The following is a 26899-nucleotide window of genomic DNA, read 5'->3' as shown; positions in this document are numbered from 1 at the left end:
ACCAAAAAGATGAACTAGCAATTAAAAACATAAGTCATGTCGTAACATAAGTCCCTGTTGTTCAATAGAAAAATCACTCATCTTGAATTGGTTGTCAAACAATTGCATGTGCTTAGAATGAATGTGAATGTGATTGGTCAAGGTATGTCAGAGATGTGGCTTCGGAAGAACATTTGTTAAAAGCAATCAAGGTTCCTATTTGTTCAATGAATGTACCAACTTTGAACAAATTCTGTCCATGCATGACAAAGATCTGGAAATATGATAGAAACTGATTTTGATCAATTTTAACATTAAAATGGCCGCCATTTGACCATCTTGAACCTAGTCATTGAAAAATACAAGTGTATATGGTTGAGATGATGTAAAATGTACATGAAGTTGAAGCTTTTGTTTGAAGTTAGAATATGATCGTCAAGGCATGTCAGAGATATGGCTCTAGAACAGCATTCATTGCAAAAAAAAAACATCCATCAAAAATGCTTGATTTTAATGCATTTTAAACATTAAATGGATGCCAGTCAGCCACCTTAAACCTTATCATCAAAAAAATAATTTGTACAGGTATGAGTTTTTTTTAAACAAAATAGCCAACAGTCACCCAACAGACAGACAAACAGACAGACAGACAGACAGACAGACAGACAGACAGACAGACAGACAGACAGACAGACAGACAGACAGACAGACAGACAGACAGACAGACAGATGTGTACCTCTCCCTATTTAAACTAAGCATATTGGCACAGGCATGTGACATACACTTTATTTATGGTAGTAGCTATATATTTAGTGATGCTTGTTACTGTTAAAGTTCATAATTCTAATTGATTTTCATACATACACGGTCAATGGCCTCTTCAAAACAGTCTAACCAGTAAATTCTTGCTTCTGTATCTTTGGTCAAATCTACAGTATCAGCATGATAATGACCTGGATCTCTCAACTTTGGCAAATGTACTAATGGATGATCTAGTCTGTCCAGTTCTAACATGTCAAACTGAAATGAAAAAAAATACTAAAACTGAGGAAATTTATTCAAACCTACATGCAGTTAATGCTGAGTTCCATCTTTGATGCACTGCTGAAATACTGTACAGTCCATGTAGCAGTATTATGTCACTATCAGAGAAGATTGGTGTTGAACATTGCACTGGGCAATCAGTGCATGCAGGTACATTCTATACTCTGATGTAACACATTTTCCAGCACACATGATGTGCTTCAAGTTAGCATGCACAAATACTGATTCAAACTTTTACAATTACATCATTTATTTATCAATTATATATTTAAAACAGACACCAACATAAATTAATTACTTTACAAAATCTTTCTTTGTAATATGTCATTACACTGCAAACAGCCATCTGAGAGTAATACTTACTGTCCCACTTCTTCCTCTTGTAGCAAATTTCCCATAGGGAGGAGGACTGCTACATGTAAGACCAGAACTGCCAGCATAATTCTCACCCCACTGATATTTAACAGTGTCTAATAAAAATACATACGTACAATTAGCTGGCAGTGACTAAGTCATTACGTCTTGTCAAACAAAATAACCAACCACACCCTTATTCTTTACTAGTAGTATATATACATTTCTATATTTCAAATGTCATACAATCAGCTTTGATTGCATGTAACAATTATCATGCATTTGTATACTGTGGAAAAAAATGTGTTTCAGTTATGAGGTTATTACATGATATCACTTGTTCATTAAGCAGATTGATACAAGTCGCATCATGGAATATAGTATTAATCCATTTGCAGTTGCATTTGCAGTTTTAGTCGCCAATGATATATTTTTTTCAAAATAAACTTCCAGTCATCATTATGTATGAGTTATTGTCATCCAATTAATTGTTGTTATCCAGTCTGAAATTCTCATTTTCACAGCAATAAAAATAATATCGTTGCACGATTTGGCTTTCTCTGCAAACTGTTGAGCATACACAGACTGATGACGTTTAGAGGGCATATCAGCATATTCAGTGTTAAATATCAGTAATATTTCAAACCACTGTTATGCACCATCGTGATAAAAGTTTATTTACAATAAACCATTAAATAATATGATACAATGTGTACTTTGACAGCAATACTTTCCCAATGAAAAAATCTGCAGTTTTGGTGACTTGCAAAAAGAAAAGTGTTTTACAGTATAACTAGCATGTCAAAACAGTTCCTGCTAGGTTTATGTAGTGGTATTATATTGATATAATGTGATGTTTATGTCAGGCTGAACTCAGGTTTAGTTAACTAACATACAAAAAAGATTTATTATTGTCATAATTACTGACCGTCTTCTTCAGCACCTTTGAGGAAAGCCCCGATAGCACCTAAATAACCTTCATGTCGAAGAAATAAACCTTGAACTTCACCCTGGAAGATGAAAGGACATATTGCTTACATTTGAATTTTAGATTAATTGTAAATAAAAGTCATAGCAAAACTCTAGATGCTGAGTACATAATGTTAAGGGCATTAAAACATCTTTTTCAAACAAAATTAGCACAAATCAGAATTCTCCATTCCACGACTTTATATACACTAAATGTTCTGTTTTCAAGTCTGACTAGTTTTCTCTTTCTCTAGTAAAATCTTTTGGGACATTTTTAGTTTGTGTGTGATCTGCTTACTCCAGTGTTTGTTGAGATTCATTACCTATCAAATTCATTAGTGTCTATCTTGATACGCTACAATATTTTGGTAAACCTGCCACACTACCACCTGAAATTTGCATATCTAGCAATCTGGTATCTATAATGGAAACCAAACACCAAGACTTAACGTTCCCATTCTGTCACAATAATAAAGGATTAATTTTAGGTGTCCCCCACCCCCACAACTGAACAAAGGGTTGAAAAAAGCAGGTATGTTGTGGTTGACAGAAGGCCAACATATTTTTCATCTAACCATGATTATAAATTATTAATTACAGTAAATATTTGTTAAAACAAAATCTGTGATATGATCATATAAATACAAATATTAATATATTAATAAATGATCTCACCTTTGACCAGTAGTTCATGGCAAATGTAATAGTGCTCATTGTAACTGGTTGACCTCGTATAAAATAGCCACCAAAGTAACATTTCTTAAGACCATGTAAATTAGCATAAAGACAAGCTATTTGGCCAATGTCATTACTTATCATATGCAGTAAACTTTTTGCAATATCTTCTTCTGCATAAATATGAGCTGACAAGTATTGGAAACAAAGACTTCATTAATGTACACAATAACGGTCAGTATGTTAACATCTATTTTTGCATCATTGTGCATACAATGGTTATGATATCCATTTTATAACTTAGAGGTCACTATCATGTAGCAATCAGTGGCCAGTAGCGGTCATTATATACATTTAGTGGCCAGTAATAGCAGTCATCAAGAAGAAGTCAAAAAGCATTTTCACTAAACATAACAACATTTTCATTAAATTTTGATATCATCACTGAATATTCAAATCAAATAGAGGTCTACCCAAGATACATATACACTAGATATCAAAGCAATATGAGTAGTGGCTTTCAAAAAGAATTTGATAATAACATTTTTAATCAAAAATTACAAAAATATTTATTGAATATATACACACTGTATGTGAAAAGCTTAAAAGCAACAGAGTTAGTAGCTTTTTAGTTGTTTAATGGAAAAGTTGATGATGATGCAGGAGGCTAACGACAAACAAACACCTATAAAAGTAATTGTCCCATTCATCTCTGAGAAATGATTGCAAATTTGGGAACCAAAATGATTACCAGTTTGGTATATTTGATCAAATGGTAAAGAAAATTTACTTGCAAATAGCTCCGAATGGACACATTGATGAAAGGAAGGAATCCGCATGGCTGGATCCCAAATTAATTCATATACTTCCTATGTACAAACGAAAGCAAAATGGAAAGTATGAGTCCATATCAATAATAAATTTTTCCAAACCTCAATAGAATTACCAAAATTTAGTTTGGATACTGTAAATTGCAAGTTCAGATAGTTTCCAAAATGAAAGAAAATATTATCCCATTATGTACAATAAAAATGATTTTCCATAATTAACTGCACCCATGCTCAGATATAGAAAATTGAAACTTGACTGAAAGTCATTAGATAATGTCAGAAAATCTGTGCAAATGAATACACACAAGACCCATTCGTGACTTAAACTGACACAAGGTAACTATACTAACCTGCTTCACCTGTTGCCTGTTTTGAATTCCTGACAGTTTTACCAAAGCTACTGGCCAGCAGATCACCTGGCAATCCCAAGGCACTATAGGCACCACCATAAATGTCTTTAACTAACATATCAACATTTCGATGATCACCTTTTACGGCCAAATTCAATAAATCATCAAATTCCTAGAAATAAAGTAAAAGTTATTGAAAGTAACTATAACTATTATATAATAACTTGTAATTTGAAACTAATTTCAATTATTACAGCCAAAACAAAGTCAACTTGGACATTCAGTTGTGAGACATGACAAAATAAAGGGTGCCAGCGATAGATTTCGCAAATGAAAGAACAAAATAAACGCAATCAAAGGCACCGACCACGCGCGTTGGAAATAAATAGAACGCGTTGCGACGAGAAATCTTACCTGCATCTTTCACTCACACAAACGCACACACATGCTATTTTCGTATATTGAATACGTTGGCAATGGAAGGGACAAGTATTATCTTTGTATTAACACAACTTGAAAGCAACAGTCTCACACTGAATATATGTTTATTAATCATCAAACTAAACATTCAATGAAACGGACTGCGACGGTTAAGACGAAAAGAAAAGGCTAAGACAAAAAACATGTGACAGTACGATTATGCTCGTCTACTACACGCCCGGGAACTACACGTTCAAGTATCCAACTTCCCAATACAAAACATGATTAGTATCAGCAATAATTTCTAGTACTGCCTGGATAATTGCGTATTATTAGTTGACATCAGACATATCCCTGTACAGGATTTTTTGAACAATGTCTCACATTTCCGAAAGAATATTCAAATAAGTTGGAATGAATATGAATTTAATATCCATCTTTTGAAAAATCAGCTAAACAGTTTACCACCACGATTATGGTGAATTGGCGAGTTATCAACGAAGACGACCGGACATCTCCGGTCATGAGCTGGCTGGTTCGAATTTATCCACTTTTACAGTGATGAATATTGCGTTCGAGTTGAGTTACAAGCCTGATTTACATTTTTCTTGTGGTGTTTTTCGTCAATGTATTAAATATAAGCTGACCTTGTTTTGGCTGTAACTACATATAACAATTAATCATTTTTATAATAATGTACCTTAGCATTTGTTAGTAATGATCCTAGTCCTAAGAAAGTACCACCGCCCATTGCTGTGCCACCAATCCTTTCATACTTATCCTCACTTTCAACCTATAATAATAAATATGTACTAGAACATTTATAAAAATGAATATATAACACAGTTCAGTCTCAAACAAAAAACAGTTTATGAGTAAATTTTGAACACAGGATATTTATTGAACGAGTGTATGAATAACAATTACACCACAAGTTAATAAATTTGATTTTGTTGCCAGCCACATGTCTACTTGTCATTTTAGACAGGCACACCATTTGATTTGACCAGCTAAAATTCTACAAATCTGTAGACTTTTGATTGAAAATTTCCAGTTTTACAGAATAGTTAAAAACAATCTACATAAAATAGAAGTCTATGGCCATAGACTAGGAACTACTGTCTTCCATTCCCAATACATATTTTAGACTGGCACTTTTCATTTGCTGACAATAACCATTCTGCTCACGCTGATGAAGATAATGTTTATTTTTGGAGCCATCAATATATTTACACAGTTTTGTTGATGCATTCATTCATAATATAATCATTATCGATACACACTGGATTTTGACTTCGGCTCAATTGTAAACCAATTGAAGATGTTCAGTTAAAGTGGTGTAAATATATATTAGGTGTGAGGCAAAATACAACCAACAATGCAGTTATGGGTGAACTCGGACGATATCCACTTAGTATTGGCAGAAATATAATCCGTATTAAATTTTGGAAACGTATTCTGAAAATGTCATCTAATCGACTCGTTTACAAAGCCTATAGAGAGTCTGAAAAATTGGCACAGATAGGAAAGCCATGTTTTGCTTTAGCTATTAAGAAATTATTAATTAAACACAATATGCATACTATTTGGGAGAATAGGTTTATCTCCCAAATTACCGATGAAATAACGTTGTTAATTGGAAAGAGAGAGAGAGATTGTTATTTCAAAAGTTGGAAAGATGCTTTATTTGACGATGTTCGTAGATCCCCAAACAGTAGAAATAAGTTACGAACGTTTCGCCAATTTAAAACAAATATTTTTTATGAGAATTATTTGGATATCGTTCGTGTTCCCCTGTACAGACAAGCTTTAACTAAACTCAGATGCTCTAATCATAAGTTACACATTGAGACCGGTAGATATTATGGAACTCCAGTGAAAAATAGAACCTGCCAAATATGTATAGATGCTGTTGAAGATGAAACTCATTTTCTGGTAGTTTGTCCAGCATTGAACCACAATTCGAGTTCCTTTCGCCTATCAGTAAACTTACATATATTTTTTCTCAGGATAACCATGAAATCATCCAAATTCTTGCAAGATTTGTATACACAGCTTTTCAGATTAGATATAATTTGTTAGTGTGAGTTCTCCAATAGATGAGTTGTATATGTGTGTGTATGTGTATATATATGTATATGTGTGTGTGTGTGTGTGTGTATATGTATATATATATATATGTATATATATATATGTGTATATATATATATATAATACTTTATTTTATTGAGGTGATTAAAGTCACGCCTGTAACTTTCGTTTTTTTTTTTTTATATATGCATTGTAACCTGTTCCCCCAGGTTAGTGGGGTATATTTCTTTAGAGAAGTGGAAATAAAATAATAAATAAATATAATTACTTATACTGGAGTTAATTAATTCCTAACCATCACACAATCCATAAGACATCATACACAGAGAATGGTATATCAGAATAACATACCTTAACTATACTAACTCCTGATCCCACATTAAGAAGAAGATACGGAAAAATGTTTGGTTCTGATGTTTGAAACTGATATTCAGGGTTGCCATGGCGAACAAAAGCAAATGCTTCATCAGGAATATTTTTGAGAAGAAAATTACATCCTTTAATTAAACACGCCATCTCATCTTCCTTTTCAATTCTATAATCATGAGATAAAAAATTAATTACTGCCACATGTAACAATTATAGTCTCCTTTATTCACAATGTGTCATTTTAAAAAATATAGTAGAGTGGACATTCACAATGTGACATTTTTGTGCAGTAGACATTCACAATGTGACATTTTTGTGCAGTAGACATTCACAATGTGTCATTTTAGTGCAGGAGACATTCACAATGTGACATTTTAGTGCAGTAGACATTCACAATATGACATTTTTGTGTAGTAGACATTTACAATGTGACATTTTAGTAGAGTGGACATTACAATATGACATTTTAGTACAGTAGACATTCACAATGTGACATTTTAGTAGAGTGGACATTACAATGTGACATTTTAGTGCAGTAGACATTCACAATGTGACACTTCAGTGCAGTAGACATTCACAATGTGACACTTCAGTGCAGGAGACATTTACAGAGTGACATTTTAGTGCAGTAGACATATACAGAGTGACATTTTAGTCCAGTAGACATTACAAATGTGACATTTTAGTAGAGTGGACATTACAATGTGACATTTTAGTACAGTAGGCATTTACAATGTGACATTTTAGTGCAGTAGGCATTTACAGAGTGACATTTTAGTGCAGTAGACATTACAATGTGACATTTTAGTGCAGTAGGCATTTACAATGTGACATTTTAGTGCAGTAGGCATTTACAGAGTGACATTTTAGTGCAGTAGACATTTACAGAGTGACATTTTAGTTCAGTAGACATTTACAATGTGACATTTAATGCAGTGAATATTCACAATGTGACATTTTAGAGCAGTAGACATTCACAATGTGACATTTAATGCAGTGGACATTCACAATGTGACATTCTAGTGCAGTAGACATTCACAATGTGACATTTTAGTAGAGCGGACATTCACAATGTGACATTTTAGTGCAGTAGACATTCACAATGCGACATTTAATGCAGTGGACATTCACAATGTGACATTCTAGTGCAGTAGACATTCACAATGTGACATTTTAGTAGAGTGGACATTCACAATGTGACATTTTAGTGCAGTAGACATTCACAATGTGACATTTTAGTTCAGTGGACATTCACAATGTGACATTTTAGTAGAGTGGACATTCACAATGTGACATTTTAGGTGCAGTGGACATTCACAATGTGACATTTTAGTTCAGTGGACATTCACAATGTGACATTTTAGTGCAGTGGACAATCACAATGTGACATTTTAGTGCAGTAGACATTCACAATATGACATTTTTGTGTAGTAGACATTTACAATGTGACATTTTAGTAGAGTGGACATTACAATGTGACATTTTAGTGCAGTAGACATTCACAATGTGACACTTCAGTGCAGTAGACATTCACAATGTGACACTTCAGTGCAGGAGACATTTACAGAGTGACATTTTAGTGCAGTAGACATATACAGAGTGACATTTTAGTCCAGTAGACATTACAAATGTGACATTTTAGTAGAGTGGACATTACAATGTGACATTTTAGTACAGTAGGCATTGACAATGTGACATTTTAGTGCAGTAGGCATTTACAGAGTGACATTTTAGTGCAGTAGACATTACAATGTGACATTTTAGTGCAGTAGGCATTTACAATGTGACATTTTAGTGCAGTAGGCATTTACAGAGTGACATTTTAGTGCAGTAGACATTTACAGAGTGACATTTTAGTTCAGTAGACATTTACAATGTGACATTTAATGCAGTGAATATTCACAATGTGACATTTTAGAGCAGTAGACATTCACAATGTGACATTTAATGCAGTGGACATTCACAATGTGACATTCTAGTGCAGTAGACATTCACAATGTGACATTTTAGTAGAGTGGACATTCACAATGTGACATTTTAGTGCAGTAGACATTCACAATGCGACATTTAATGCAGTGGACATTCACAATGTGACATTCTAGTGCAGTAGACATTCACAATGTGACATTTTAGTAGAGTGGACATTCACAATGTGACATTTTAGTGCAGTAGACATTCACAATGTGACATTTTAGTTCAGTGGACATTCACAATGTGACATTTTAGTAGAGTGGACATTCACAATGTGACATTTTAGGTGCAGTGGACATTCACAATGTGACATTTTAGTTCAGTGGACATTCACAATGTGACATTTTAGTGCAGTGGACAATCACAATGTGACATTTTAGTGCAGTGGACATTCACAATGTGACATTTTAGTGCGATGGATATTCACAATATGACATTTTAGTGCAGTGGATATTCACAATGTGACATTTAGTACAGTGGATATTCACAATGTGACATTTTAGTACAGTGGATATTCACAATGTGACATTTTAGTACAGTGGATATTCACAATGTGACATTTTAGTGCAGTGGACATTGACAATGGGACATTTTAGAGCAGTGGACATTCACAATGTGACATTTTAGTGCAGTGGACATTCACAATGTGACATTTTAGTGCAGTGGACATTCACAATGTGTCATTTTAGTGCAGTGGACATTACAATGTGACATTTTAGTGCAGTGGACATTCACAATGTGTCATTTTAGTGCAGTGGACATTACAATGTGACATTTTAGTGCAGTGGACATTCACAATGGGACATTTTAATGCAGTGGACATTCACAATGTGACATTTTAGTGCAGTGGACATTCACAATGTGACATTTTAGTGCAGTAGACATTACAATGTGACATTTTAGTGCAGTAGGCATTTACAATGTGACATTTTAGTGCAGTAGGCATTTACAGAGTGACATTTTAGTGCAGTAGACATTTACAGAGTGACATTTTAGTTCAGTAGACATTTACAATGTGACATTTAATGCAGTGAATATTCACAATGTGACATTTTAGAGCAGTAGACATTCACAATGTGACATTTAATGCAGTGGACATTCACAATGTGACATTCTAGTGCAGTAGACATTCACAATGTGACATTTTAGTAGAGTGGACATTCACAATGTGACATTTTAGTGCAGTAGACATTCACAATGCGACATTTAATGCAGTGGACATTCACAATGTGACATTCTAGTGCAGTAGACATTCACAATGTGACATTTTAGTAGAGTGGACATTCACAATGTGACATTTTAGTGCAGTAGACATTCACAATGTGACATTTTAGTTCAGTGGACATTCACAATGTGACATTTTAGTAGAGTGGACATTCACAATGTGACATTTTAGGTGCAGTGGACATTCACAATGTGACATTTTAGTTCAGTGGACATTCACAATGTGACATTTTAGTGCAGTGGACAATCACAATGTGACATTTTAGTGCAGTGGACATTCACAATGTGACATTTTAGTGCGATGGATATTCACAATATGACATTTTAGTGCAGTGGATATTCACAATGTGACATTTAGTACAGTGGATATTCACAATGTGACATTTTAGTACAGTGGATATTCACAATGTGACATTTTAGTACAGTGGATATTCACAATGTGACATTTTAGTGCAGTGGACATTGACAATGGGACATTTTAGAGCAGTGGACATTCACAATGTGACATTTTAGTGCAGTGGACATTCACAATGTGACATTTTAGTGCAGTGGACATTCACAATGTGACACTTCAGTGCAGGAGACATTTACAGAGTGACATTTTAGTGCAGTAGACATATACAGAGTGACATTTTAGTCCAGTAGACATTACAAATGTGACATTTTAGTAGAGTGGACATTACAACGTGACATTTTAGTGCAGTAGGCATTTACAATGTGACATTTTAGTGCAGTAGGCATTTACAGAGTGACATTTTAGTGCAGTAGACATTACAATGTGACATTTTAGTGCAGTAGGCATTTACAATGTGACATTTTAGTGCAGTAGGCATTTACAGAGTGACATTTTAGTGCAGTAGACATTTACAGAGTGACATTTTAGTTCAGTAGACATTTACAATGTGACATTTAATGCAGTGAATATTCACAATGTGACATTTTAGAGCAGTAGACATTCACAATGTGACATTTAATGCAGTGGACATTCACAATGTGACATTCTAGTGCAGTAGACATTCACAATGTGACATTTTAGTAGAGTGGACATTCACAATGTGACATTTTAGTGCAGTAGACATTCACAATGCGACATTTAATGCAGTGGACATTCACAATGTGACATTCTAGTGCAGTAGACATTCACAATGTGACATTTTAGTAGAGTGGACATTCACAATGTGACATTTTAGTGCAGTAGACATTCACAATGTGACATTTTAGTTCAGTGGACATTCACAATGTGACATTTTAGTAGAGTGGACATTCACAATGTGACATTTTAGTACAGTGGATATTCACAATGTGACATTTTAGTACAGTGGATATTCACAATGTGACATTTTAGTGCAGTGGATATTCACAATGTGACATTTTAGTACAGTGGATATTCACAATGTGACATTTTAGTAGAGTGGACATTCACAATGTGACATTTTAGTACAGTGGATATTCACAATGTGACATTTTAGTGCAGTGGATATTCACAATGTGACATTTTAGTACAGTGGATATTCACAATGTGACATTTTAGTACAGTGGATATTCACAATGTGACATTTTAGTACAGTGGATATTCACAATGTGACATTTTAGTGCAGTGGACATTGACAATGGGACATTTTAGAGCAGTGGACATTCACAATGTGACATTTTAGTGCAGTGGACATTCACAATGTGACATTTTAGTGCAGTGGACATTCACAATGTGTCATTTTAGTGCAGTGGACATTACAATGTGACATTTTAGTGCAGTGGACATTCACAATGTGTCATTTTAGTGCAGTGGACATTACAATGTGACATTTTAGTGCAGTGGACATTCACAATGGGACATTTTAATGCAGTGGACATTCACAATGTGACATTTTAGTGCAGGAGACATTTACAGAGTGACATTTTAGTGCAGTAGACATATACAGAGTGACATTTTAGTGCAGTAGACATTACAATGTGACATTTTAGTGCAGTAGGCATTTACAATGTGACATTTTAGTGCAGTAGGCATTTACAGAGTGACATTTTAGTGCAGTAGACATTTACAGAGTGACATTTTAGTTCAGTAGACATTCACAATGTGACATTTAATGCAGTGAATATTCACAATGTGACATTTTAGAGCAGTAGACATTCACAATGTGACATTTAATGCAGTGGACATTCACAATGTGACATTTTAGTGCAGTAGACATTCACAATGTGACATTTTAGTAGAGTGGACATTCACAATGTGACATTTTAGTACAGTGGATATTCACAATGTGACATTTTAGTACAGTGGATATTCACAATGTGACATTTTAGTAGAGTGGACATTCACAATGTGACATTTTAGTACAGTGGATATTCACAATGTGACATTTTAGTACAGTGGATATTCACAATGTGACATTTTAGTACAGTGGATATTCACAATGTGACATTTTAGTACAGTGGATATTCACAATGTGACATTTTAGTGCAGTGGACATTCACAATGTGACATTTTAGTGCAGTGGACATTCACAATGTGACATTTTAGTAGAGTGGATATTCACAATGTGACATTTTAGTAGAGTGGACATTCACAATGTGACATTTTAGTGCAGTGGACATTCACAATGTGACATTTTAGTGCAGTGGACATTCACAATGTGTCATTTTAGTGCAGTGGACATTCACAATGTGTCATTTTAGTGCAGTGGACATTACAATGTGACATTTTAGTGCAGTAGACATTCACAATGTGACATTTTAGTAGAGTGGACATTCACAATGTGACATTTTAGTGCAGTAGACATTCACAATGTGACATTTTAGTTCAGTGGACATTCACAATGTGACATTTTAGTAGAGTGGACATTCACAATGTGACATTTTAGTACAGTGGATATTCACAATGTGACATTTTAGTACAGTGGATATTCACAATGTGACATTTTAGTGCAGTGGATATTCACAATGTGACATTTTAGTACAGTGGATATTCACAATGTGACATTTTAGTAGAGTGGACATTCACAATGTGACATTTTAGTACAGTGGATATTCACAATGTGACATTTTAGTGCAGTGGATATTCACAATGTGACATTTTAGTACAGTGGATATTCACAATGTGACATTTTAGTACAGTGGATATTCACAATGTGACATTTTAGTACAGTGGATATTCACAATGTGACATTTTAGTGCAGTGGACATTGACAATGGGACATTTTAGAGCAGTGGACATTCACAATGTGACATTTTAGTGCAGTGGACATTCACAATGTGACATTTTAGTGCAGTGGACATTCACAATGTGTCATTTTAGTGCAGTGGACATTACAATGTGACATTTTAGTGCAGTGGACATTCACAATGTGTCATTTTAGTGCAGTGGACATTACAATGTGACATTTTAGTGCAGTGGACATTCACAATGGGACATTTTAATGCAGTGGACATTCACAATGTGACATTTTAGTGCAGGAGACATTTACAGAGTGACATTTTAGTGCAGTAGACATATACAGAGTGACATTTTAGTGCAGTAGACATTACAATGTGACATTTTAGTGCAGTAGGCATTTACAATGTGACATTTTAGTGCAGTAGGCATTTACAGAGTGACATTTTAGTGCAGTAGACATTTACAGAGTGACATTTTAGTTCAGTAGACATTCACAATGTGACATTTAATGCAGTGAATATTCACAATGTGACATTTTAGAGCAGTAGACATTCACAATGTGACATTTAATGCAGTGGACATTCACAATGTGACATTTTAGTGCAGTAGACATTCACAATGTGACATTTTAGTAGAGTGGACATTCACAATGTGACATTTTAGTAGAGTGGACATTCACAATGTGACATTTTAGTTCAGTGGACATTCACAATGTGACATTTTAGTGCAGTGGACAATCACAATGTGACATTTTAGTGCAGTGGACATTCGCAATGTGACATTTTAGTGCAGTAGACATTCACAATGCGACATTTAATGCAGTGGACATTCACAATGTGACATTTTAGTGCAGTAGACATTCACAATGTGACATTTTAGTACAGTGGATATTCACAATGTGACATTTTAGTACAGTGGATATTCACAATGTGACATTTTAGTACAGTGGATATTCACAATGTGACATTTTAGTACAGTGGACATTCACAATGTGACATTTTAGTAGAGTGGACATTCACAATGTGACATTTTAGTACAGTGGATATTCACAATGTGACATTTTAGTACAGTGGATATTCACAATGTGACATTTTAGTACAGTGGATATTCACAATGTGACATTTTAGTATAGTGGATATTCACAATGTGACATTTTAGTACAGTGGATATTCACAATGTGACATTTTAGTAGAGTGGACATTCACAATGTGACATTTTAGTAGAGTGGATATTCACAATGTGACATTTTAGTACAGTGGATATTCACAATGTGACATTTCAGTAGAGTGGATATTCACAATGTGACATTTTAGTAGAGTGGATATTCACAATGTGACATTTTAGTAGAGTGGATATTCACAATGTGACATTTTAGTAGAGTGGATATTCACAATGTGACATTTTAGTACAGTGGATATTCACAATGTGACATTTTAGTGCAGTAGACATTCACAATGTGACATTTTAGTACAGTGGATATTCACAATGTGACATTTTAGTACAGTGGATATTCACAATGTGACATTTTAGTACAGTGGATATTCACAATGTGACATTTTAGTAGAGTGGACATTCACAATGTGACATTTTAGTAGAGTGGACATTCACAATGTGACATTTTAGTACAGTGGATATTCACAATGTGACATTTTAGTACAGTGGATATCCACAATGTGACATTTTAGTACAGTGGATATTCACAATGTGACATTTTAGTAGAGTGGACATTCACAATGTGACATTTTATTACAGTGGATATTCACAATGTGACATTTTAGTAGAGTGGACATTCACAATGTGACATTTTAGTGCAGTGGACATTCACAATGTGACATTTTAGAGCAGTGGAAATTCACAATGTGTCATTTTAATGCAGTAGACATTCACAATGGGACAGTTTAGTGCAGTGGACATTGACAATGTGACATTTTAGAGCAGTGGACATTCACAATGTGACATTTTAGTGCAGTGGACATTCACAATGTGACATTTTAGTGCAGTGGACATTCACAATGTGTCATTTTAGTGCAGTGGACATTCACAATGTGTCATTTTAGTGCAGTGGACATTACAATGTGACATTTTAGTGCAGTGGACATTCACAATGTGACATTTTAGTGCAGTGGACAATCACAATGTGAGATTTTAGTGCAGTGGACATTCGCAATGTGACATTTTAGTGCAGTAGACATTCACAATGCGACATTTAATGCAGTGGACATTCACAATGTGACATTTTAGTGCAGTAGACATTCACAATGTGACATTTTAGTACAGTGGATATTCACAATGTGACATTTTAGTACAGTGGATATTCACAATGTGACATTTTAGTACAGTGGATATTCACAATGTGACATTTTAGTACAGTGGACATTCACAATGTGACATTTTAGTAGAGTGGACATTCACAATGTGACATTTTAGTACAGTGGATATTCACAATGTGACATTTTAGTACAGTGGATATTCACAATGTGACATTTTAGTACAGTGGATATTCACAATGTGACATTTTAGTACAGTGGATATTCACAATGTGACATTTTAGTACAGTGGATATTCACAATGTGACATTTTAGTAGAGTGGACATTCACAATGTGACATTTTAGTAGAGTGGATATTCACAATGTGACATTTTAGTACAGTGGATATTCACAATGTGACATTTCAGTAGAGTGGATATTCACAATGTGACATTTTAGTAGAGTGGATATTCACAATGTGACATTTTAGTAGAGTGGATATTCACAATGTGACATTTTAGTAGAGTGGATATTCACAATGTGACATTTTAGTACAGTGGATATTCACAATGTGACATTTTAGTGCAGTAGACATTCACAATGTGACATTTTAGTACAGTGGATATTCACAATGTGACATTTTAGTACAGTGGATATTCACAATGTGACATTTTAGTAGAGTGGACATTCACAATGTGACATTTTAGTACAGTGGATATTCACAATGTGACATTTTAGTACAGTGGATATTCACAATGTGACATTTTAGTAGAGTGGACATTCACAATGTGACATTTTAGTACAGTGGATATTCACAATGTGACATTTTAGTACAGTGGATATTCACAATGTGACATTTTAGTACAGTGGATATTCACAATGTGACATTTTAGTACAGTGGATATTCACAATGTGACATTTTAGTGCAGTGGACATTCACAATGTGACATTTTAGTAGAGTGGATATTCACAATGTGACATTTTAGTAGAGTGGACATTCACAATGTGACATTTTAGTGCAGTGGACATTCACAATGTGACATTTTAGTGCAGTGGACATTCACAATGTGTCATTTTAGTGCAGTGGACATTCACAATGTGTCATTTTAGTGCAGTGGACATTACAATGTGACATTTTAGTTCAGTGGACATTCACAATGTGTCATTTTAGTGCAGTGGACATTACAATGTGACATTTTAGTGCAGTGGACATTCACAATGTGACATTTTAGTGCAGTGGACATTCACAATGTGACATTTTAGTGCAGTAGACATTCACAATGTGACACTTCAGTGCAGTAGACATTCACAATGTGACACTTCAGTGCAGGAGACATTTACAGAGTGACATTTTAGTGCAGTAGACATATACAGAGCGACATTTTAGTGCAGTAGACATTACAATGTGACATTTTAGTGCAGTAGGCATTTACAATGTGACATTTTAGTGCAGTAGGCATTTACAGAGTGACATTTTAGTGCAGTAGACATTTACAGAGTGACATTTTAGTTCAGTAGACATTCACAATGTGACATTTAATGCAGTGAATATTCACAATGTGACATTTTAGAGCAGTAGACATTCACAATGTGACATTTAATGCAGTGGACATTCACAATGTGACATTTTAGTGCAGTAGACATTCACAATGTGACATTTTAGTAGAGTGGACATTCACAATGTGACATTTTAGTAGAGTGGATATTCACAATGTGACATTTTAGTTCAGTGGACATTCACAATGTGACATTTTAGTGCAGTGGACATTCACAATGTGACATTTTAGTGCAGTAGACATTCACAATGCGACATTTAATGCAGTGGACATTCACAATGTGACATTTTAGTGCAGTAGACATTCACAATGTGACATTTTAGTACAGTGGATATTCACAATGTGACATTTTAGTACAGTGGATATTCACAATGTGACATTTTAGTAGAGTGGATATTCACAATGTGACATTTTAGTAGAGTGGACATTCACAATGTGACATTTTAGTAGAGTGGACATTCACAATGTGACATTTTAGTACAGTGGATATTCACAATGTGACATTTTAGTACAGTGGATATTCACAATGTGACATTTTAGTACAGTGGATATTCACAATGTGACATTTTAGTACAGTGGATATTCACAATGTGACATTTTAGTTCAGTGGACATTCACAATGTGACATTTTAGTGCAGTAGGCATTTACAATGTGACATTTTAGTGCAGTAGGCATTTACAGAGTGACATTTTAGTGCAGTAGACATTTACAGAGTGACATTTTAGTTCAGTAGACATTCACAATGTGACATTTAATGCAGTGAATATTCACAATGTGACATTTTAGAGCAGTAGACATTCACAATGTGACATTTAATGCAGTGGACATTCACAATGTGACATTTTAGTGCAGTAGACATTCACAATGTGACATTTTAGTAGAGTGGACATTCACAATGTGACATTTTAGTAGAGTGGACATTCACAATGTGACATTTTAGTTCAGTGGACATTCACAATGTGACATTTTAGTGCAGTGGACATTCACAATGTGACATTTTAGTGCAGTAGACATTCACAATGCGACATTTAATGCAGTGGACATTCACAATGTGACATTTTAGTGCAGTAGACATTCACAATGTGACATTTTAGTACAGTGGATATTCACAATGTGACATTTTAGTACAGTGGATATTCACAATGTGACATTTTAGTAGAGTGGATATTCACAATGTGACATTTTAGTAGAGTGGACATTCACAATGTGACATTTTAGTAGAGTGGACATTCACAATGTGACATTTTAGTACAGTGGATATTCACAATGTGACATTTTAGTACAGTGGATATTCACAATGTGACATTTTAGTACAGTGGATATTCACAATGTGACATTTTAGTACAGTGGATATTCACAATGTGACATTTTAGTACAGTGGATATTCACAATGTGACATTTTAGTACAGTGGACATTCACAATGTGACATTTTAGTAGAGTGGATATTCACAATGTGACATTTTAGTAGAGTGGATATTCACAATGTGACATTTTAGTGCAGTGGATATTCACAATGTGACATTTTAGTACAGTGGATATTCACAATGTGACATTTTAGTACAGTGGATATTCACAATGTGACATTTTAGTGCAGTGGACATTCACAATGGGACATTTTAGTGCAGTGGATATTCACAATGTGACATTTTAGTACAGTGGATATTCACAATGTGACATTTTAGTACAGTGGATATTCACAATGTGACATTTTAGTACAGTGGATATTCACAATGTGACATTTTAGTACAGTGGATATTCACAATGTGACATTTTAGTACAGTGGATATTCACAATGTGACATTTTAGTACAGTGGATATTCACAATGTGACATTTTAGTGCAGTGGATATTCACAATGTGACATTTTAGTGGAGTGGACATTCACAATGTGACATTTTAGTGGAGTGGATATTCACAATGTGACATTTTAGTACAGTGGATATTCACAATGTGACATTTTAGTGCAGTGGACATTCACAATGGGACATTTTAGTGCAGTGGACATTCACAATGTGACATTTTAGTACAGTGGATATTCACAATGTGACATTTTAGTACAGTGGATATTCACAATGTGACATTTTAGTAGAGTGGATATTCACAATGTGACATTTTAGTAGAGTGGACATTCACAATGTGACATTTTAGTACAGTGGACATTCACAATGTGACATTTTAGTAGAGTGGACATTCACAATGTGACATTTTAGTAGAGTGAACATTCACAATGTGACATTTTAGTAGAGTGGATATTCACAATGTGACATTTTAGTACAGTGGATATTCACAATGTGACATTTTAGTACAGTGGATATTCACAATGTGACATTTTAGTACAGTGGATATTCACAATGTGACATTTTAGTACAGTGGATATTCACAATGTGACATTTTAGTAGAGTGGACATTCACAATGTGACATTTTAGTACAGTGGATATTCACAATGTGACATTTTAGTACAGTGGATATTCACAATGTGACATTTTAGTACAGTGGACATTCACAATGTGACATTTTAGTAGTGTGGATATTCACAATGTGACATTTTAGTACAGTGGATATTCACAATGTGACATTTTAGTACAGTGGATATTCACAATGTGACATTTTAGTACAGTGGACATTCACAATGTGACATTTTAGTACAGTGGACATTCACAATGGGACATTTTAGTACAGTGGATATTCACAATGAGACATTTTAGTACAGTGGATATTCACAATGAGACATTTTAGTACAGTGGATATTCACAATGTGACATTTTAGTATAGTGGACGTTCACAATGTGACATTTTAGTACAGTGGATATTCACAATGTGACATTTTAGTAGAGTGGACATTCACAATGTGACATTTTAGAGCAGTGGACATTCACAATGTGTCATTTTAATGCAGTAGACATTCACAATGGGACATTTTAGTGCAGTGGACATTCACAATGGGACATTTTAGTGCAGTGAACATTCACAATGTGACATTTTAGTACAGTGGATATTCACAATGTGACATTTTAGTACAGTGGATATTCACAATGTGACATTTTAGTAGAGTGGACATTCACAATGTGACATTTTAGTGCAGTAGACATTCACAATGGGACATTTTAGTGCAGTGGACATTCACAATGTGACATTTTAGTACAGTGGATATTCACAATGTGACATTTTAGTACAGTGGATATTCACAATGTGACATTTTAGTAGAGTGGACATTCACAATGTGACATTTTAGTGCAGTGGACATTCACAATGGGACATTTTAGTGCAGTGGACATTCACAATGTGACATTTTAGTACAGTGGATATTCACAATGTGACATTTTAGTACAGTGGATATTCACAATGTGACATTTTAGTAGAGTGGACATTCACAATGTGACATTTTAGTACAGTGGATATTCACAATGTGACATTTTAGTACAGTGGATATTCACAATGTGACATTTTAGTGCAGTGGATATTCACAATGTGACATTTTAGTGGAGTGGACATTCACAATGTGACATTTTAGTACAGTGGATATTCACAATGTGACATTTTAGTAGAGTGGACATTCACAATGGGACATTTTAGTGCAGTGGACATTCACAATGGAACATTTTAGTACAGTGGATATTCACAATGTGACATTTTAGTACAGTGGATATTCACAATGTGACATTTTAGTAGAGTGGACATTCACAATGTGACATTTTAGTGCAGTGGATATTCACAATGTGACATTTTAGTAGAGTGGACATTCACAATGTGACATTTTAGTGCAGTGGACATTCACAATGGGACATTTTAGTGCATTGGACATTCACAATGTGACATTTTAGTACAGTGGATATTCACAATGTGACATTTTAGTACAGTGGATATTCACAATGTGACATTTTAGTAGAGTGGACATTCACAATGTGACATTTTAGTGCAGTGGACATTCACAATGGGACAGTTTAGTGCAGTGGACATTGACAATGTGACATTTTAGAGCAGTGGACATTCACAATGTGACATTTTAGTGCAGTGGACATTCACAATGTGACATTTTAGTGCAGTGGACATTCACAATGTGTCATTTTAGTGCAGTGGACATTCACAATGTGTCATTTTAGTGCAGTGGACATTACAATGTGACATTTTAGTGCAGTGGACATTCACAATGTGTCATTTTAGTGCAGTGGACATTACAATGTGACATTTTAGTGCAGTGGACATTCACAATGGGACATTTTAATGCAGTGGACATTCACAATGTGACATTTTACTGCAGTGGACATTCACAATGGACATTTTAGTACAGTAGACATTCACAATGTGACATTTTAGTACAGTAGACATTCACAATGTGACATTTTAATGCAGTAGACATTCACAATGTGACATTTTAGTAGAGTGGACATTCACAATGCGACATTTTAGTACAATAGACATTCAGAAAGTGACATTTTAGTGCAGTAGACATTCACAATGTAACATTTAATGCAGTGGACATTCACAGAGTAACATTTTAGTAGAGTGGACATTTACATTGCGACATTTTAGTACAGTAGACATTCACAGAGTGACATTTTAGTACAATAGACATTCAGAAAGTGACATTTTAGTGCAGTAGACATTCACAATGTAACATTTAATGCAGTGGACATTCACAGAGTAACATTTTAGTAGAGTGGACATTTACATTGCGACATTTTAGTACAGTAGACATTCACAGAGTGACATTTTAGTACAATAGACATTCAGAAAGTGACATTTTAGTAGAGTGGACATTTACATTGCGACATTTTAGTGCAGTAGACATTCACAATGTGACATTTTAGTGCAGGAGACATTTTAGTACAGTAGACATTCACAATGTGACATTTTAGTACAATAGACATTCACAATGTGACATTTTAGTACAATAGACATTCACAATGTGACATTTTAGTGCAGGAGACATTCACAGAGTAACATTTTAGTAGAGTGGACATTTACATTGCGACATTTTAGTACAGTAGACATTCACAATGTGACATTTTAGTACAATAGACATTCACAGAGTAATATTTTAGTAGAGTGGACATTTACATTGCGACATTTTAGTGCAGTAGACATTCACAATGTGACATTTTAGTGCAGGAGACATTCACAATGTGACATTTTAGTACAGTAGACATTCACAATGTGACATTTTAGTACAGTAGACATTCACAATGTGACATTTTAGTACAGTAGACATTCACAATGTGATATTTTAATGCAGTAGACATTCACAATGTGACATTTTAGTAGAGTGGACATTCACAATGCGACATTTAATGCAGTAGACATTCACAATGTGACATTTTAGTGTAGTGGACATTCACAATGGACATTTTAGTACAGTAGACATTCACAATGTGACATTTTAGTACAGTAGACATTCACAATGTGACATTTTAATGCAGTAGACATTCACAATGTGACATTTTAGTAGAGTGGACATTCACAATGCGACATTTTAGTACAATAGACATTCAGAAAGTGACATTTTAGTGCAGTAGACATTCACAATGTAACATTTAATGCAGTGGACATTCACAGAGTAACATTTTAGTAGAGTGGACATTTACATTGCGACATTTTAGTACAGTAGACATTCACAGAGTGACATTTTAGTACAATAGACATTCAGAAAGTGACATTTTAGTGCAGTAGACATTCACAATGTAACATTTAATGCAGTGGACATTCACAGAGTAACATTTTAGTAGAGTGGACATTTACATTGCGACATTTTAGTACAGTAGACATTCACAGAGTGACATTTTAGTACAATAGACATTCAGAAAGTGACATTTTAGTAGAGTGGACATTTACATTGCGACATTTTAGTGCAGTAGATATTCACAATGTGACATTTTAGTGCAGGAGACATTTTAGTACAGTAGACATTCACAATGTGACATTTTAGTACAATAGACATTCACAATGTTACATTTTAGTACAATAGACATTCACAATGTGACATTTTAGTGCAGGAGACATTCACAGAGTAACATTTTAGTAGAGTGGACATTTACATTGCGACATTTTAGTACAGTAGACATTCACAATGTGACATTTTAGTACAATAGACATTCACAGAGTAACATTTTAGTAGAGTGGACATTTACATTGCGACATTTTAGTGCAGTAGACATTCACAATGTGACATTTTAGTGCAGGAGACATTCACAATGTGACATTTTAGTGCAGTAGACATTCACAATGTGACATTTTAGTACAGTAGACATTCACAATGTGACATTTTAGTACAGTAGACATTCACAATGTGATATTTTAATGCAGTAGACATTCACAATGTGACATTTTAGTAGAGTGGACATTCACAATGCGACATTTAATGCAGTAGACATTCACAATGTGACATTTTAGTGTAGTGGACATTCACAATGTGACATTTTAGTACAGTAGACATTCACAATGTGACATTTTAGTACAGTAGACATTCACAATGTGACATTTTAATGCAGTAGACATTCACAATGTGACATTTTAGTAGAGTGGACATTCACAATGCGACATTTTAGTACAATAGACATTCAGAAAGTGACATTTTAGTGCAGTAGACATTCACAATGTAACATTTAATGCAGTGGACATTCACAGAGTAACATTTTAGTAGAGTGGACATTTACATTGCGACATTTTAGTACAGTAGACATTCACAGAGTGACATTTTAGTTCAATAGACATTCAGAAAGTGACATTTTAGTGCAGTAGACATTCACAATGTAACATTTAATGCAGTGGACATTCACAGAGTAACATTTTAGTAGAGTGGACATTTACATTGCGACATTTTAGTACAGTAGACATTCACAGAGTGACATTTTAGTACAATAGACATTCAGAAAGTGACATTTTAGTAGAGTGGACATTTACATTGCAACATTTTAGTGCAGTAGACATTCACAATGTGACATTTTAGTGCAGGAGACATTCACAATGTGACATTTTAGTAGAGTGGACATTCACAATGTGACATTTAATGCAGTAGACATTCACAATGTGACATTTTAGTACAATAGACATTCACAATGTGACATTTTAGTGCAGTAGACATTCACAATGTGACATTTTAGTGTAGTGGACATTCACAATGTGTCATTTAATGCAGTGGACATTCACAATGTGACATTTTAGTGCAGGAGACATTTTAGTACAGTAGACATTCACAATGTGACATTTTAGTACAATAGACATTCACAATGTGACATTTTAGTGCAGGAGACATTCACAGAGTAACATTTTAGTAGAGTGGACATTTACATTGCGACATTTTAGTACAGTAGACATTCACAATGTGACATTTTAGTACAATAGACATTCAGAAAGTGACATTTTAGTAGAGTGGACATTTACATTGCGACATTTTAGTGCAGTAGACATTCACAATGTGACATTTTAGTGCAGGAGACATTTTAGTACAGTAGACATTCACAATGTGACATTTTAGTACAATAGACATTCACAATGTGACATTTTAGTACAATAGACATTCACAATGTGACATTTTAGTGCAGGAGACATTCACAGAGTAACATTTTAGTAGAGTGGACATTTACATTGCGACATTTTAGTACAGTAGACATTCACAATGTGACATTTTAGTACAATAGACATTCACAGAGTAACATTTTAGTAGAGTGGACATTTACATTGCGACATTTTAGTGCAGTAGACATTCACAATGTGACATTTTAGTGCAGGAGACATTCACAATGTGACATTTTAGTGCAGTAGACATTCACAATGTGACATTTTAGTACAGTAGACATTCACAATGTGACATTTTAGTACAGTAGACATTCACAATGTGACATTTTAATGCAGTAGACATTCACAATGTGACATTTTAGTAGAGTGGACATTCACAATGCGACATTTAATGCAGTAGACATTCACAATGTGACATTTTAGTGTAGTGGACATTCACAATGTGACATTTTAGTACAGTAGACATTCACAATGTGACATTTTAGTACAGTAGACATTCACAATGTGACATTTTAATGCAGTAGACATTCACAATGTGACATTTTAGTAGAGTGGACATTCACAATGCGACATTTAATGCAGTAGACATTCACAATGTGACATTTTAGTACAATAGACATTCACAATGTGACATTTTAGTGCAGTAGACATTCACAATGTGACATTTTAGTGTAGTGGACATTCACAATGTGTCATTTAATGCAGTGGACATTTACACAGTGATATTTTTTAAAGATTATTAAGAACCATTAAAATAGTCACTTACTCTAATCCAAGTTTGCTGCACAGTAAATCCTTATACTTATATGAACCACCTCCTGTGGCTTTGATTACTTTGCCTCTAGTTTGATCACTCCCCTCTATGAGGTTCTTTTGTACAAAGTCCAAACAATGCTCAATGTATTGTGTTTCAAATTTGACAAAATGAAGTCGTTCCCTGGTTTCTTCTTCTTCTGTAACCTCATATAATGGAGAATCATTGGCTCGTTGGTCTTTTTCAACTCCAGAAAAATGTGCTTTCCTTCTCTGTACAGTTGTATAATATGCTAATTTTGCAAGTGACCCACCTAAAACAAAACAAATCAAAGAAAGCTTAGAAAGAACTCCCGTGTGCTGAGGGAATAGGGATCATGATGTAATATTCGGGAATATTTGAAAATGATAAACAAATTATGAATAATCTATTAAATAAGGAGCCACCAGTAGTCATCTACACACATAGACATCGTATACCTACAATAAGCCTACTTAAAAATATGCATAAAAAGTCTACACAAAATTGAAACATTAAAAAGAAAACGGAAATAATTCATAAAACATTGGGGAAAATGAAATGCAACGAAAACAGTAAACAAATAAATGCCCAAAATAAACTTATAGGGCATTTAAAAACACGGAAAACGTAAAGTAGCAAGAACAACTATGTAAATTTCTGACAAACAATCACAATCTAAATATCTAAAATTCAAACCACTATCTTAATATCAATATGTGTGTCAATAAATATTATATTTATTTATTTTCAGTTACGTATATTAATAAGGAAGGCATCACAATCTTTTCGATTGGTTCGTATATCCCGAAAATCGACATGGTAAAATTACAACCATCGTACAGCTCAGTACCATAACAAATATTAATAATTTACGGCAGACGTACTTCTCGGTACATAAAATTCAAAGTAATCCCCAACGCGTCTCATTTGTTACTGCCTATAAATTGACACTATCTGGGGCACGTCTAGCTGCAGTTCTGTAGCTCACGATTCCCGTCGCACGCCATGAGTACCAACCAAAAATACACACAGGACATTTTAAGTGGCTCGAAACAAAACCTATTCGCTAATTTTCGTTTCGAAAACATCTACGACGGCTTAAAACCCTGCAGCCCGTCCCGCATGTTTTTTTTTGCAAGGCAGGAGACGCCGGTCAGCGTGGCGTTGCCCCAGTGGTTTCCACTGTGCATCCAGTAGTTAATGCCGACATCACGGTCTATACATTCCACATGAAGCATGGTATTCAGCTTAACCATATTTTCTTTTTTGCTCCATGGCTTAACTTAATAGGAACAGTAACTCGAGCAATAAATGTGCCTTCCGATTTGAGGGATATCGTGCCGTGTAATATTCAATGAAAAAAATAGTGAAACACGAGG

The 26899-nt window shown here is 34.5% G+C and overlaps 1 protein-coding gene across 1 annotated transcript in view; it reads right to left on the bottom strand.

Moving 5' to 3' along the window:
* LOC102809554 (4'-phosphopantetheine phosphatase-like) overlaps window positions 1-26899 on the bottom strand; it is a 57264-nt gene that overhangs the window by 22292 nt on the left and 8073 nt on the right. Inside the window, exons 2-9 of the mRNA XM_085497806.1 lie at window positions 25512-25812; window positions 7065-7248; window positions 5323-5415; window positions 4203-4374; window positions 3023-3210; window positions 2307-2388; window positions 1388-1494; window positions 845-1000 (exon numbers count right to left, since the gene is read on the bottom strand). Coding sequence (XP_085353932.1) covers window positions 845-1000; window positions 1388-1494; window positions 2307-2388; window positions 3023-3210; window positions 4203-4374; window positions 5323-5415; window positions 7065-7248; window positions 25512-25812 — 1283 coding nt within the window. The remainder of the gene's footprint in view (window positions 1-844; window positions 1001-1387; window positions 1495-2306; window positions 2389-3022; window positions 3211-4202; window positions 4375-5322; window positions 5416-7064; window positions 7249-25511; window positions 25813-26899) is intronic.

Source organism: Saccoglossus kowalevskii, chromosome 1 (genome assembly GCF_978046115.1).
Source record: "Saccoglossus kowalevskii chromosome 1, keSacKowa6.1, whole genome shotgun sequence".
NCBI classification, from domain to species: Eukaryota; Metazoa; Hemichordata; class Enteropneusta; family Harrimaniidae; genus Saccoglossus; species Saccoglossus kowalevskii.
The sequence above is the reverse complement of the archived record's forward strand: the minus strand, read 5'-3'. Positions and strand labels throughout refer to the sequence as shown.